Source organism: Cordyceps javanica, chromosome 3 (assembly GCF_051103115.1).
Source record: "Cordyceps javanica chromosome 3, complete sequence".
Taxonomy (NCBI): Eukaryota; Fungi; Ascomycota; class Sordariomycetes; order Hypocreales; family Cordycipitaceae; genus Cordyceps; species Cordyceps javanica.
In genome coordinates this window covers 2,566,172-2,579,684 of record NC_139297.1, presented here as the reverse complement: position 1 = coordinate 2,579,684, position 13,513 = coordinate 2,566,172, and the positions used below count along the sequence as shown (strand labels likewise).

Sequence of the window (13,513 nt, the reverse complement as noted above, 5' to 3'; positions counted from 1 at the left end):
CGGCGTCTACTGGCTTAACGAGGCTGCCTTACCAAAACACACGCAGCATGCCTCCGACAATTCATCTAATCCGCCATGCCGAGGGCACGCATAACCTCAGTGCCGAAAACCATGGTATGCATGACCCTGGTCTCACGGACCGCGGCAAAGAGCAGGCCCAGGATCTCGCCAGCCGGCTCGCGGGACTGCAAGCAGACGGCTGCGTAGATATCAGCCTCGTGCTCGCGTCGCCGCTGCGCCGGACGTTGATGACGGCGTTGACTGCATTCGCGCCGAAACTCTACCCGGAGACGCCATTCGTGATTCACGCGTGGCCCGACGTCCAGGAGGTGAGCGACCTACCGTGTGATTCGGGCAGCGCCCTCGCTACGATTCAAGACGAGTTTGGCCACGAATTGGTCAACTATGACATGGTAGAAGACGGCTGGGAACTCAAGGTGAGCTTCGGGATACATATTGTATCAATATGATGATTATGATTACTTTTGAAGCTCCACTGTCAATTCTGACTGACCGTCTCGCAACAGAAAGGCAGGTATGCCAACACGGAGGCGGCAGTCGTCGCAAGGGCGCAGGCCGCCCGCCAATGGTTGAAGAAGCAGCCACAGCAAGACATTGCCGTGTTATCGCATGGCTGCTTCTTGCATTTTCTGACGGATGATTGGGAGGGTTCCGACTCGGCGCAAGGTAAGTCGGCACCGGCCGTTGAAGGCGAGGCACACAACACCCAAGGCTAACAGCAACGGCCCAAACAGGTACCGGCTGGGGCAAGACAGAGCTGAGATCATTTGTATTCTCGCCGAATGACGAGGATGAAGCTGCCCTTGTCGAGACGTCCCAAAGCAGGGGGCGTCGTGGATCCGCCGCCGCCCTACCCGGCCAGGAACAGCAGAAGCGTCTGCGCGAGGACACGATCAAGACGTGGACGGAATGGGAAATTTTGAGTACCCTGGCGGGGATAGCGGTGTAAATAAAGTAGTACGTATGCTACATGTAGGAGATAGAGGAGCAGTAGCATGGCAAGAGGAGTAGGGTCCAAGAAAGTCAATTATGGGCGCAAACGTACTGGAGATGCGCTTTGTAGGAAAACCCAAGAGAGAAAAATAATCAAGACTCGCTACAAGACCGTATGCAGAATACCTCAACACAAAGACGCCCGTTTAAATCAACCCGATGAAAGCACAATAGGACACTCCTCACTGTAAATGACCTTTTGGTATCCTGGCTCGTTCCCAATTTCTGTCGCCTCCACGCTTGCCTCCCAATTTCATGAGATGCATCATACGACCCCAGCACACCAGACCATTACGACCCTTGCGCTCCTTCATTTCCCAGTTGCCGCCGGCAGTAAGTGAGCGGTTCGCCACCCAGACCTCCTCGAAAAATGTCTCGCCCTCTTGGACTGTGCGATGGGGGTTGGATTCTGGCCGGCCCATCATCCATGTCCTCAGCAGTTGCAGTGGAATCCAAACACGTTCCCAGCGTTTGCTGAGCAAGATCCAGGGGAGCAGCTTAGGCCTGTACGTGACACGCACGTATGGGTTGAGGAAGGTGTCTGTGTCAATTGCACCAGCATTATGAGCGACGGTGCTGACGTCGGCGAGGAACAGACAGCATTCGCACGAATCGGCAAAAATTTCTGGCTCATATCGGAACCGGATGGGCACCTCTACTGGCTTTGGGGCATCCGGATCAATAACGTGCGCAGCAACATCTTGAAAATCGGGTCTCGGCAGCGATGTGGAATCGGTGTTTTGAACCCATCTTGCCTGCATAGCGACCATGCCGGACCAGCAGGTACTGACACGGACAGCATCGGTTTCACCTAGCATATCCTGACGGGAGATGGCGTCACCAGCTGTCGTGAAAATTGGGTACTCTTGAGAACCAGAGCCGTAGCCCTCGGCATCGCGCAGAGCGTAGGAGTCGTAAAAGATACCTGGCGAGTCGTAATCCAGGGCGCAGGCAGATAGATAGTGAGTGCGACCGCTTGCATCGGCGTTGGTGGAAAAGAGAAGCTGAGCAGCATCGATGGGGCGATAGAAGACATCATTGAGGTATAATACTTTGTCGAATGCACCAATGGTCTCGTTGAAGCGGTCCAGGGGCCACATTGCTCGATTGCGCAACTCGGTGAGGTAGGCCAATCGCTTCATTCGCTTGGAGCCGTCAGGCATCGTGACGTTGGGAAACTGTGAGAGATCAAGTTGTTGCTCATAGGTGAGCTCGTGCCTGCAGGGCAGTCGTCGACGGAAGTTGAGTAGTGCAGCCGTTCCAGCCGGCGCATTATTATTTTCGTATATAGAAACAAAGGCGTTTTCGGGACCAATGAGGTTCACGAGGTCGATTAATTGCTGGCCCCATTGCCCGCCCAGCAAACGACCATTCTTGTCGTACATGGAAGCGACGATAAATATTTTCTCTTGGTGCAGGTTGGCGCAGCCAAGGTCTGGGACAGGGCCGGCGCATCTTTGCTCGAGGCTTTTGTACTGAGGCGGCGGTTTGGTGTGTGATGGGAAGACGACGAGCACGGAGAAGGCTATGACGGCAACGCTGAGAAGATAAAGCTTGAGGATGACTATCAGCTGGCGCGGAACGGCGCATCGAATCTGGCGACGCAGATAGCGAGCCGCACTGCAGCCCAAAAATCCCAGTGGCGCCGTAGCTGCAACTAATGGTGACCGCGATCTGGTGGCGCTTTTGTCATAGGACCTGGCTGTGAAGGTGTTGCGACGGCTTTGGCCGCCGTCGTCTTCGAGTTGAATAGGGCTTTCAAGCAAGCCAGCGGCCAGAAAGGGCTCGGATTCGTCCCTTTCAAGATGATGAGAGGACATTGCGCCGATCTAGACGGCCACCGACGATTTAGCGTTTCCGACTGTCGAGGCACATGAGTTGCTGAGCTTATTTGTGGTAGATCGGAGCTAGGCCGTTTGAGCTTAGGATTGGACTGACGGTTGTTGGTGGGGTTGATTCGAGCCTGGTGATCTTGTGAGAATAAAGGAATGTAGGGATGCGTGGGCAGTGATGAGGATGATGATGATGCATGAATGAATGAATGAAGGAATAAATGAGCAAAGAGAAAGGGGAGGAGAAAGAAAATGTCAGGCAGAAAATTATGAGGGTGATGATCAGTGCAAACGGAGCTGCGCCCTGGATCGCCGCAAGATGGTGGAAGGCCCCAAGAACTGCTGGCAGCTGGCAGAAAGCCATTTAGTTGTTACTTGTTTTGCCTGCCGATCTGGCGGCGGCGGCCGGGTACCTGCGTCAGCCACCAGGGCTGCGGCAGTAGAATTGGGGAAGCAGCAAAATTGGATGCTTTCAGGGGGCGCCAGGAGTCGGGCTTCAGTGGATTCGCCAGGGCCAAGCCAGTTATAATCAAGACTGTACTATTACTCCGTAGACTATTAGTACTCTATGTGGCTTTCCGTTGTATGGGCAGGGTTCGTGATTTGGAACTTGGAGCTTGGCATTGGTGTATTCGCGGCGCTTGACCTGGCATCATGCCCACAAGCAGTCAGCAATCGCAGAATCCGAGCCATCATGGTTTTTTCCGAAAATAGCGCGTAGCCTTCACACACTTCAGACTTCAGTTTATTGATGTGGATAAGCCCGAATTATTAGTCGTGGAAATGATCAACACCCGACCTGCGGCCCCCTACCCGTCGCCGTCTTGGTTCAATGCCCATGCATGGCATACACCCTCCATATGGGATGACAACCAGGGCTGGCAATCGGTTATTTCTCTTTCACATTCAGCCATAGACATGGGTGAAAATTGACAGGCTCTCAAGCCACCGACCATGTTACTCATAACAGGGTATCATTCCTAAGCATCTACTTAGTAAGTAGCTGGACTTGCCGGATCATAATCCTCACCAATACAAGCCTCCGTCGTGCTCGCTATCCGCAGAACCTGGTCACAGACTACTTAGCAACGGGCGCTCTTCACTCTTTTCTTCTTCAATCCAGATTGTGGATAACCATGTGATGAAGCCTCCATCCTCCTCGGAGTCACGCCCGAAAATGTACAGATGTGATCACGCGACAGCACAAGCCAACAATACTCAGCCTTGCGCCACTCAAGAGCTCCAGTAAATGTACCAGTACAGATTAGCCTCGAGTGGACTGTGGACACTTTCATTTTTTAGTCGGATTGCCGCGTTTCCTCAGTGTATTGCTTTTCTTTTTGTGTACAGTCCCTGGGGGCTGCTGTAACCATAAGGCTACGACGTTGGTAAACCTGGAATTCATGAGTGACGATGAAACAACGCTCTGCAACGTGTGTCAGTACGTCGCACCAAAAATAAAGCTGACGTTGACACCAGTCGGATTCAACAAGACTGTTTAAGCGACGCTGGGGTGCTGCCGGCTTCACTCCACCCCTAGGGCACAATACTGTGTAGTGTCGATCAGCCTGTGAACAAGCTCGTGGCGGAGCAAATTTTGCGTCTCCATCCCCCCGAACCAAGCACATATCAGCCGGGCGTCAACAATTATTAGCCAGTCGTCCCCTCTTTATAAGTCTCTGTACCGTGCGCCTATAGCTAGTAGTAGTACACCAGGAGCTGTCTCAGGAGGAAACAACGGACGATTGCTTGCTACCGCCAATCGGCAAGCTCTTTTCATTAATGGTACAAGCTTTATTGACCCACGGCCGCTCGCAACAAATGTGGGCGCGGACCGAGACATACGTAAGCTCTGTCGCGTGCACGATCAGCTACTTTGGTACTCAGAAGACGCCCCCATGGGGGTTTTCAGAATTGTCTTGGCCATCCGGCATGATTCTTTTGAGGAGGAATGTCAGGTTCACCCGGAGTGGTCTGCTGGCAAGTTGCAGGCTCGCCTTGGTGGCACGGCACGGGAAGCTGTTCCACAGCTACAACGACCACCTCCCTTCTTTAGCTTAACCTTTCTTCTATTCTCAAGCAACCAAAAGCCCCCATAACTGATTCTCTTTCTTCCTTCCTTCCTTTCTTTCTATCTTTTTTAGTCCTCTTGTAACTGCTGTAAACATCGATTTCTAATGCAAGGCTGGAAAAGGTCATGACTGGTGACTGACTGGCTCAAACCAGTCATGTAGGCCGTGACGTTTGGCTGACTCCAGCGTGGTCGTTCTCTATATCAACACATGACGAATGAGAAATTAGAAGTCTGTTTTGAACTCTATGTGACGGCTTATGCCCGATTCATGGGGTGCTCGAGTAAGAGTCCCCTTACTCCTGACGCCGTATACGAAGCCGTCCCTATTTCCTTCTCCCCTTTCTTCCCCAGGAGAGTTGATGTGACGCTCACCAGTATACGCAACCGTAATAAAGCCAGTCTTGAACATGAACTGACTACCAGTATTCCGTAGATCAAGAACTAACTTGAATTGACTCGGATAGATTTCGATTAATTAGTGATAAACAATTAAATTTAGCTTGTTTGTTAATGATCTTTTTTCAAGATAGATGATCATGGTCATGGTGAGAAATATACATACTGTATACGTACTGTAGAAATAGATGCACTATTTTTTCCAACAATGCTCGTTGAGTTATTTATTTATTTCATATCCTAAAAGTTACTTTCTAGTGCCTTATCTAAAAGTCATGGTCAGTAACTTTTTTAAACCCTGACAATATCCGTATGCTGTCATTATAATAGTATCACAGCTGCTGAATAATGCGTCGCTGGGGCGACGGCCCTGGGGCACTTTGGGTGACTGGTGGTTCAGCGCTAAAACACTAGGTGGCTTTGTTAGTGGCAGAACTGGACAACGAGCAGGTCAGGAATTTTATACACGCAAGGCTTCTATCAATTAACAGTTCTGTATCGCATGTCTCATTATAAGACGCTCAGTGGTCGACGAGTTACCCTCTCATCTTCTTGCCCAGCTCCCCCCTCTGTCGCCTGCGCTGGTCCGGCTCAGCAGAAGATGCCGGGCCTCTTGCCCAGGCGAAGGCCCTCGGCCCTCATTGTGGTCGTGACTATATTCGTCTTCCTCTTTCCATGTTCACTTCTACGCCTGAGAGCTACGCCTATACCCCGGCATCAAGAGATTCCAACGCCAAGTCCTGCTCGAGTACAGCACCAACCACAGCAGCATTTAAATCTGGAACCGCAAATACACGCACCGGCAACAACACCGGTAACAGCAGATACGGAAGCTGCTCCTAGTACACCAGGCAGTGGTTCTACTCCAAAGGAACACTTTGATACATCCACACACCCTATAGAGTACCTCGCACAAAATGCTCAGCGGCAATTCGATCAGACTGTAGCCAAGCAATCTACCACGCTACATGCTGCTGTGACGGAATATCGCAGGCGATATGGCCTCTCCCCTCCGCCACACTTCGACAAGTGGTTCGAGTTTGCAAAGAGCAACAATGTTCAGATGATTGACGAGTTTGACAACGTCCATGATCTCATCACACCATTCTGGGGCTTGAAACCGGCCACCATTCGCGGTCGCGTAAAGGAGGCCCTGGGCTACGACAACTCGCTGCTCGGTATTGCTGTCCGCGATCATGCTGTGGCATTTACCGCAAGCGGGCCAGCATGGCAGCAAAACGCCACCGTGGGAATGCTCGAGAAGGCTCTCCCATATCTTCCTGATATGGATCTCGCTTTCAACATTCACGACGAGCCGCGTGTGGTGCTGCCCCACGACGACCTGACAAGGCTCGTCGACAAGGCGCGCCGCGTAGCCATGCCGGCGGCTGCGAAGCAAACTTCGCCCGCCAACGATTTTACAGCTACTTCGCCAGAGTTGGGTCGGAAGGAGCGGTTCGATGAGACCAAGCTGACCCGCTTCAATAACCTGCATCATGAGGCCACCTGGACGAACTCGCGAATGTCTTGCGCCCCGAATAGCCCTGCGCGGTCGCTTGAGGACGATGGAAGTGCAGATGATGTGCGTAAATACACGCTAAGCGAAGCTGGGTTTGTCGACAACGTCACCGCCATGTCGGACATTTGCTTGACGCCATCGCTGAGACAAACATATGGGTTCTTTGATCGCCCCAATACGTTCAGAGTGACGCATGACCTGTTGCCCATCTTTTCACAGTCCAAGATCTCTTCCTACGCAGACTTGGTCTACCCGTCGCCGTGGTACTGGTATGGCAAGGTCGAGCACAACGAAACACGGGACATGCCGTGGGCCGACAAGAAGGACAAGCTCTTTTGGCGCGGCTCTACGACGGGCGGCTTCAGCCGCCACGGCGGCTGGCGGCGACAGCACCGCCAAAACGTTGTCGGCAAGATCAACGGCGCCACCGACGCGCTCATCTTCACCGGAGGCGGCGGCGGCGGCGGCGGCGGCGGCTGGACCGTCGAGCAGGTTCCGCGCGGCGACCACCGCAACCTGACCGACGTGCACTTTTCGCACGTCGGGCAATGCGACCCGGGCGACTGCGAGGCGCAGAAGCAGTTCTTCAAGGTCAAGGACGCCGTCGACATGCAGCACGCGTGGCGCTACAAGTTCCTGCTCGATATGGACGGCAACGCCTTTAGCGGGCGCTTCTACGCCTTCCTGCGGAGCCGCAGCCAGGTCTTCAAGCTCGCCCTCTTCCGCGAGTGGCACGCCGACTGGCTCCGGCCCTGGCTGCACTACGTGCCCCTCAGCATGCAGGGCGACGACTGGCTCGCCGCCGTGCACTACTACGGCACCACGGCCGAGGGCGCCGCCGAGGCGCAGACGATGGCCGCGGCAAGCCGCGACTGGGCGGGCAAGACGCTCCGCAAGGTCGACATGGAGGCCTGGTTCTTCAGGCTGTTGCTTGAGTAAGTTTTTTTTTTTTCCCTTTCTGAAAGTAAAAGCCCGATATACTAGGAAAAGGGTGAGGGTGAGAAAAGAACGGGATTGGCAAAATTTGGAGCTGACAAGAATTTTTGGCCAGATATGCAAGGGTGATTGACGACAATAGAGAAGTCATCGGCTTTGACATGGCCAGCGCAGACAAGAAACTGCCTCCTCAGGCACAAACGACAAAGACGAAACCAAGCCAATAGATGAGGCGAGAAATACTCTGATGGCGAGCAAAAACTGCCTCATATATAAATGAGTTGCAAGTGTTGTTTCTAAGAATGCCTAGGTGTTGTTACTTGGGCCGAGGCGTTGTCATTTTTCGGGATATAAAAACTTTTGAACAGGAGCACTGCATTTCTTACATATGTGCACATACAGATCACATACAGATCACATACAGATCACATACAGATACGACGATAATTATACAAGATTGATGACTTTGATAAAGTGCCTTTCTGTTTTTTTTCTTCTTTTTTTACAGACAGGTATTACGCTCGACGCCTAAATCTTGAAAAAAGAGAGAAAGATTCAGAAGCTCGCCCAAAAGATGAAGCAATCACCCGGTTGTCCTCAACGATAACTTGACCCAAAACAGGCGATAACAAAAAAGTAAATCATCCCCTCGATAATAAAGATTCCCGCTCATGTCGTTGTGGTTTTGCTCCGACTCGACCGCACGCAGGATATAAATACACTCGGACCGTTTTTTCGTCAGCCTCCATTTACTCGTTTTTGAATCAGTCCTCGTCCTCGTCGCCGTCGCCGTCGCCGTCGCCGTCGGCATCCCCTTCCTCCGAAGGTGAGCGGTGCCTCGTCGCCGTTTCGTCGCCCTCGCCGTCTTCCTCGGGCTGCTCGGCCGGAATCATCTCGTCCTCTTGCTGCTGCTGCTCATGTAGCTCTTCGACCTCCTCCTCATCTTCCTCCTGTTCCCAACCGAGGGGCTGCGCGCGGTAGCGTTTCATGGCGTCGCGCATCTCCTCGGTGGGATCGTCGACGGTGATGTCGAGCTGGTCTACAATTTGCTCCTCTTCGTAGATGCCGGCGGTGCGGGCAATGTTCTTGGTGCGCTGGGGGCGGATCGTCGACTTTTGCATGACGGGGTAGTAGTAGACGGCTCTTTGACGCGGGTAGCTCTCGTCGTCGTTGAAGGCGAGCAGCATCTCATCCTGGTACTTGGTGGCGTGGTCCAGCTCAATCTCTTGCGCCGTCTCGTAAGCGCGCACGCGGTTGAACTGGAAGCAGCCGCTGGCCTGGTCTGTGTACAGTGCGTCCTCATCATGCTCGGGGTCATCGACGTCAAACTTGCGGCGAAAGTTCTTGCCAACCTCGGGGCCGTCGCCGAGGTAGAAATCGTAGTTCATCAGGTTCTGCGGCTTGGGGTTGCCGACGGGGTCCGCCTCGTGGGCGGCCAGAGCGGCCTCGTACGCCGCCTCCTCCTCCGTCGTCTTGTCGATGGGTCGGAAGAGACTGCTCAACAGACGCGAGTCGAACTTGGTGCCGGAGCCAGCCATGGGATTTGTGAGGAACTTGATGGTGACGTAGGCGCCCGAGTCGGGGAAGGCGTCCAAATCCGGGATGAGCGGCGTGACTTCGACGGCCTTGAGATGCTTCTTCGTCGGGTGCCTAGCGCGCTTGGGATCTTTGAGTTCCTCTTCAGCAACCTCAAACGAGTGCTCAATCTTGCGCTTGATGGTCTGCGGCGCGTCGGCAGCGGCTTCGGCCTTGCGCGGCATCGGCCTCTTGGCCTTCATCAGCAGCGCGCGTGGGCTGTTGCCCTCGAATCGCTTCGTGGCCAGTGACGAGATGTATTCGGTACGGCGAAGGAAAGACACATTGGCTTCGGCGACCTTGGGCTTGCCGAGCGCCGCAATAGGCCTCAGCAGCGGCTTATCGTGAGGATGCACCGGCGGTGCGTGTGCGGGTGCTTGAATAGCTACACGGTCCTTGGATTAGTATCTCCGGGATGCAATATCGATGGCAGTGGGCACGATCCCCAATCACTCACAGCTCTCGTCGCCATCAAATACACCAGGCATGCCCACCAGATCTAGCGGCATGCCTAGCTCGGCGTCGGCTTCAATGTTGAGAGGCTGCTCCCGCGCCAACCTCGACGCAAACCCCGGCGTCGTATATTGGCCGCTGGAGAGGCCCGTATTTGGAATATCGAGAAGCTTGGGGGGGTTCGGAGGCGGAGGGAGGGCATTGGAATAGCGAATGCGAGCGATGAAGTCCTGGTGAATCACGCGCTCGCCAGAGCGAGGCGCGGAGGACGACATTTTAAAGGAGCGCGCGCGACAACGATCTGTGAGCCGTCAGGGAAGTATTTTTCCGTATCGACTCGGTCTTCTTTTCTCATGCAGATTGCGCGTGATGCTGGAGGCGACTCGGAAAGCTGGTTGGGATGAATTGTGCGAGGGTGATTCGGAGGAAAAGTTGGGCTAGGTTAGTAGGCAGTAGGTTAGTAGGTGCCTACAGGTAGGTCGTACATGGCCCAGCAGCACCAGAAACTGGGCCACCCCACGTTGACCAGAGCACCAGAGCCAGACGCCTCTGACAATCTATTTCGTTTGGTCTTGTGGAAGTAAATATCGCATTCAGCAGGATCTTTTATGCGTCAATTGAGGTTGAAATTATGTATATTGTTCATTAAACAACCTTCTCCCAAGCAGCCAGCAGTGATTCGCCCAGTTTTCGCACTCATGCCCGTCTAAAATTGCACCCTTTTTTTCCAGAATCCTTGCCCCAAACCAAACAAGTCTAGAACTACCAGAGATTGAAAAAAGCCCAGCAGCTTCGCAGAATTGAATGGCGATATTATACAATGTTATCCTCTAGTGGAACGCACCAAAATTCCGGTGCGGTAGTCGCAACTTGACGTATGCGACTCGGCCAAGTGCGTCTAGGAGCTCTCCTTGGCGTAAGTGCGCTTGCCGACAGTGAAGGGAACGTATCGGTACTTGATCATGTGCTGGATTTGCTTGCGCACTGGAGGCACGATTAGCAGATGGCAACGTGCGGCGACGCGCGGCCGGAAAATGCTTACTGGTGAGGACAAAGAGGATCATCCAGTACATGACGAGGATGGGCCAGAAGACGGGAATGTTGAAAATCTCGAACCATGTGCAGAAAAAGGAGATGGTGATAGCGCGAGTGGCCCAGTACCAGAATTTGAACTCTGGCAGGCGACGAATGAAGGGTCTGAACTCCTCGTCGCTCTTGGTGGGAAGTGTGCCGACGTTGCCGTCCTCCATGTCGTTTTCGAGATCATCGTTGGAGGGGTCGAACTTGGGCTGGAGGAACGCCAGGAAGAGGTTAAGCAGATAGATACCGAGCGCATAGGCAACTAGAGTAGATCAGTGGTCAGCTGTATTTCCGGGGGAAAAGTCGTTGGGTAGCGATGGGCGTACCGATGTACCATCCTTGCGCTACAAAGATGCGGATAAAGAAGAGGATGAGGGTGACGCCGGTACCGACCCAGCGGTTGAGCACATAGGGCGTGGACTGGTCGAGAAGGGCTTGATATTGCTGCGAGGTGTTAGCCAACGGTCTCGAGGTCGTCGCGATGCGCGTCGCAACAAGGGGGAGGGGCAGAGGCAGCTGGACATACTCTCTGCAGCTTGGTGGTGTGGACGGTAACGGCCGCAAAGGGCGTCGATTCGGGCTCGGGAGCATCCATGACTGCTGAAATTCGAGATGGCCGGGTGTATAGGAAGGGATTCGACGCAGCGATAAATGCTGCAACGGTAATCAAGATGTGTTTTGGCTGACTGAAGAGGCGCAGCACACTTGGTAATAACTAGAGCTGGGAAAATATATATATGTGGCTTGTTCGGGATGTTGCCACAGGAGGTTCGGGCGGTGCAGAAGGGGTTCGCTGCGCGCGTTTGCGGCCTCCTTTAGGACCTGGCCGTCGTGGGGCTGTTGTGCTCTTTTTTTTTCCCGGCCTCGTCTAAGTATGGCTGGCGAACTACTTACTTACGTACCTACTTTTTTTTTTTTTTTTTTTTTTTTTTTGCTAAATTGGTACTTACTTACCTAGCTGGAAGCAACACAACTTCTACTGGTACTTAGTACCAGTAGGCAAGTTGGCAAGGCACCGGAGTACCAGTAAGTAGGTGCTTTAAGTTACTTCCACGGCGCTAGTACGCTTTCGACGCGTCAAGGGACTCTAGCCAATCAGGGGCCAGCGCTCTGCCGTTCGACACTGCCTGACTGCCCCTCGGCCCCTTCCACTGTCCAGTGCCTAGATACTGAGTAATCCACCACTAATAAAGGGGAGAGAGGAGGGTGCTGGGTGCCTTGCATTTCGTTGGCACAGTGCCATTGCCAATAATCTGGAGTTTCTTTATTGTTACTTTTATTGGTACAGCTTTGCCCGCGGTTGCCTACTTGCTGATCATGTCTCCTCAGGGTCACAGAAACGACCGTTACTAGACTAAATGCGACAATCCAGCTATTCGTATTTCGTTGTTCCATCCTCCTTGATGCCCTGGACTTGTTGGACAATTCGAGTGCTTCAAAAACTAGGAACAGGATCAGCTTAAGCAGAACTTCCACCATTCCACTTGATGTGCACTCCTTTCCAGCATTGTGTTTAGCTGGTTGTTGCCAGCAGTCTCGTAATTCTTTTATATGCTTACATACTTGCATACGTACTTACACATCATACACACCCCTTTCTTCTCAATGCCAGTCGCTCTTAACCCGCCTTCAACCACTAGCCAACTCGACCTTCCCCTTTGCGCCCAGACTGTGCAGCCATTGCACCAAATCCTCAGCTTTTCGTTCCCTGGCTTCATCCAACGGCGTGTCTTCTGCCCAGGGAGGAACAAAGTCGGCATCTATCCCCTGGCTGTGAATAAACTGTGCTGTTTCGAGCTGACTGCCATGGCAAGCGTTCCAGAAGGCACAGTTGCTCTCTCGCTCGCTTGGCTTGGGAGACGCAGCATACATCTCCCTGACTTTGTGTAGCAGCCCCAGCGTCGCGGCGTCTTGCAATGAGACAGTCGCGCCTCTCTCGACCAGCCGGTGGGCGCACTTGAGCTGCAGAAAGGCCCTCGCGTCGGCCAGTGGAGTGTCCGCAATCACCCCCCCTCCCGCGTTGATGTCTGCCCCAGCATCGAGAAGGATATCCATAATTTCAACATCATCGCAGCTCGCTGTCCAGTGGAGCGGTGTTTCGGAATGCAGCTTTCCAATGTACTCTGCGTTGAGCTCGCAACCGGCCTCGATCAGAATCTTGGCAACGGCCGCGTTGTTGGGGAAATGGCCAGGCCAGTCAGTCAGGAGGTGAAGAAGCGTTCGTGCCTCGTCGGGAGATCCGATGTAGCTCGAAACGAGCTCTCGTAGCTCGGACAGCTGGGCTTGTAGACCCTGCGTGTCACCAGTCTGAATAGCTTTCATGACCGCGATAGCTCTCGGATCGTCCACAGGAATAAACGTCTGACTCATTGTAAATTTTGCCAAGTAACAATTCCAGTTTCTCTCCCGAAAGTTGACGCTCTCATGGAGTCTGGCTTTCACAATGTTGATGTATTGGAAGATGACGGCTTTTGTAACTCTGTACCTTGACCACCCAGATGATCAGGCCCCGCACATGGCTGCCTAGGCTATGAGCTGTGTCGAAGCTACGTGAGAACTTTCACGACGAACTTGAGATTCCTTTCCGTCAAGTGTGATTTTCTACATGGTGCCTCACCAACAAAAACCAAACAA

At 53.2% G+C, this 13,513-nt stretch overlaps 6 protein-coding genes across 6 annotated transcripts; 2 read left to right on the top strand and 4 right to left on the bottom strand.

Annotated features, from left to right (window-relative positions):
• Positions 1–47: 47 nt before the first annotated feature.
• Positions 48–970, top strand: V2A60_004986 (uncharacterized protein; the record flags this gene model as incomplete). Its single annotated transcript, XM_083256300.1, has 3 exons — positions 48–437; positions 528–687; positions 756–970. The coding sequence occupies 3 exons, from the start codon at positions 48–50 to the stop codon at positions 968–970; spliced, it is 765 nt and encodes a 254-aa protein (XP_083112426.1).
• Positions 971–1,196: 226 nt separating this feature from the next.
• V2A60_004985 (glycosyltransferase family 69 protein) lies at positions 1,197–2,834 on the bottom strand (the record flags this gene model as incomplete). The annotated part of the gene is made up of 1 exon (XM_083256299.1): positions 1,197–2,834. One exon carries the CDS (start codon positions 2,832–2,834, stop codon positions 1,197–1,199), a length of 1,638 nt encoding a protein of 545 aa, XP_083112425.1.
• Positions 2,835–5,991: 3,157 nt separating this feature from the next.
• On the top strand, positions 5,992–7,998 carry V2A60_004984 (glycosyl transferase family 90-domain-containing protein; the record flags this gene model as incomplete). The annotated part of the gene is made up of 3 exons (XM_083256298.1): positions 5,992–6,130; positions 6,219–7,770; positions 7,887–7,998. 3 exons carry the CDS (start codon positions 5,992–5,994, stop codon positions 7,996–7,998), a joined length of 1,803 nt encoding a protein of 600 aa, XP_083112424.1.
• A 537-nt stretch (positions 7,999–8,535) lies between these two features.
• Positions 8,536–10,074, bottom strand: V2A60_004983 (RNA polymerase II-associated; the record flags this gene model as incomplete). Its single annotated transcript, XM_083256297.1, has 2 exons — positions 8,536–9,731; positions 9,804–10,074. 2 exons carry the CDS (start codon positions 10,072–10,074, stop codon positions 8,536–8,538), a joined length of 1,467 nt encoding a protein of 488 aa, XP_083112423.1.
• A 623-nt stretch (positions 10,075–10,697) lies between these two features.
• V2A60_004982 (protein retrieval receptor) lies at positions 10,698–11,474 on the bottom strand (the record flags this gene model as incomplete). The annotated part of the gene is made up of 4 exons (XM_083256296.1): positions 10,698–10,783; positions 10,842–11,141; positions 11,206–11,323; positions 11,406–11,474. The coding sequence occupies 4 exons, from the start codon at positions 11,472–11,474 to the stop codon at positions 10,698–10,700; spliced, it is 573 nt and encodes a 190-aa protein (XP_083112422.1).
• A 1,034-nt stretch (positions 11,475–12,508) lies between these two features.
• On the bottom strand, positions 12,509–13,249 carry V2A60_004981 (ankyrin repeat domain-containing protein; the record flags this gene model as incomplete). The annotated part of the gene is made up of 1 exon (XM_083256295.1): positions 12,509–13,249. One exon carries the CDS (start codon positions 13,247–13,249, stop codon positions 12,509–12,511), a length of 741 nt encoding a protein of 246 aa, XP_083112421.1.
• Between the last annotated feature and the right edge of the window lie 264 nt (positions 13,250–13,513).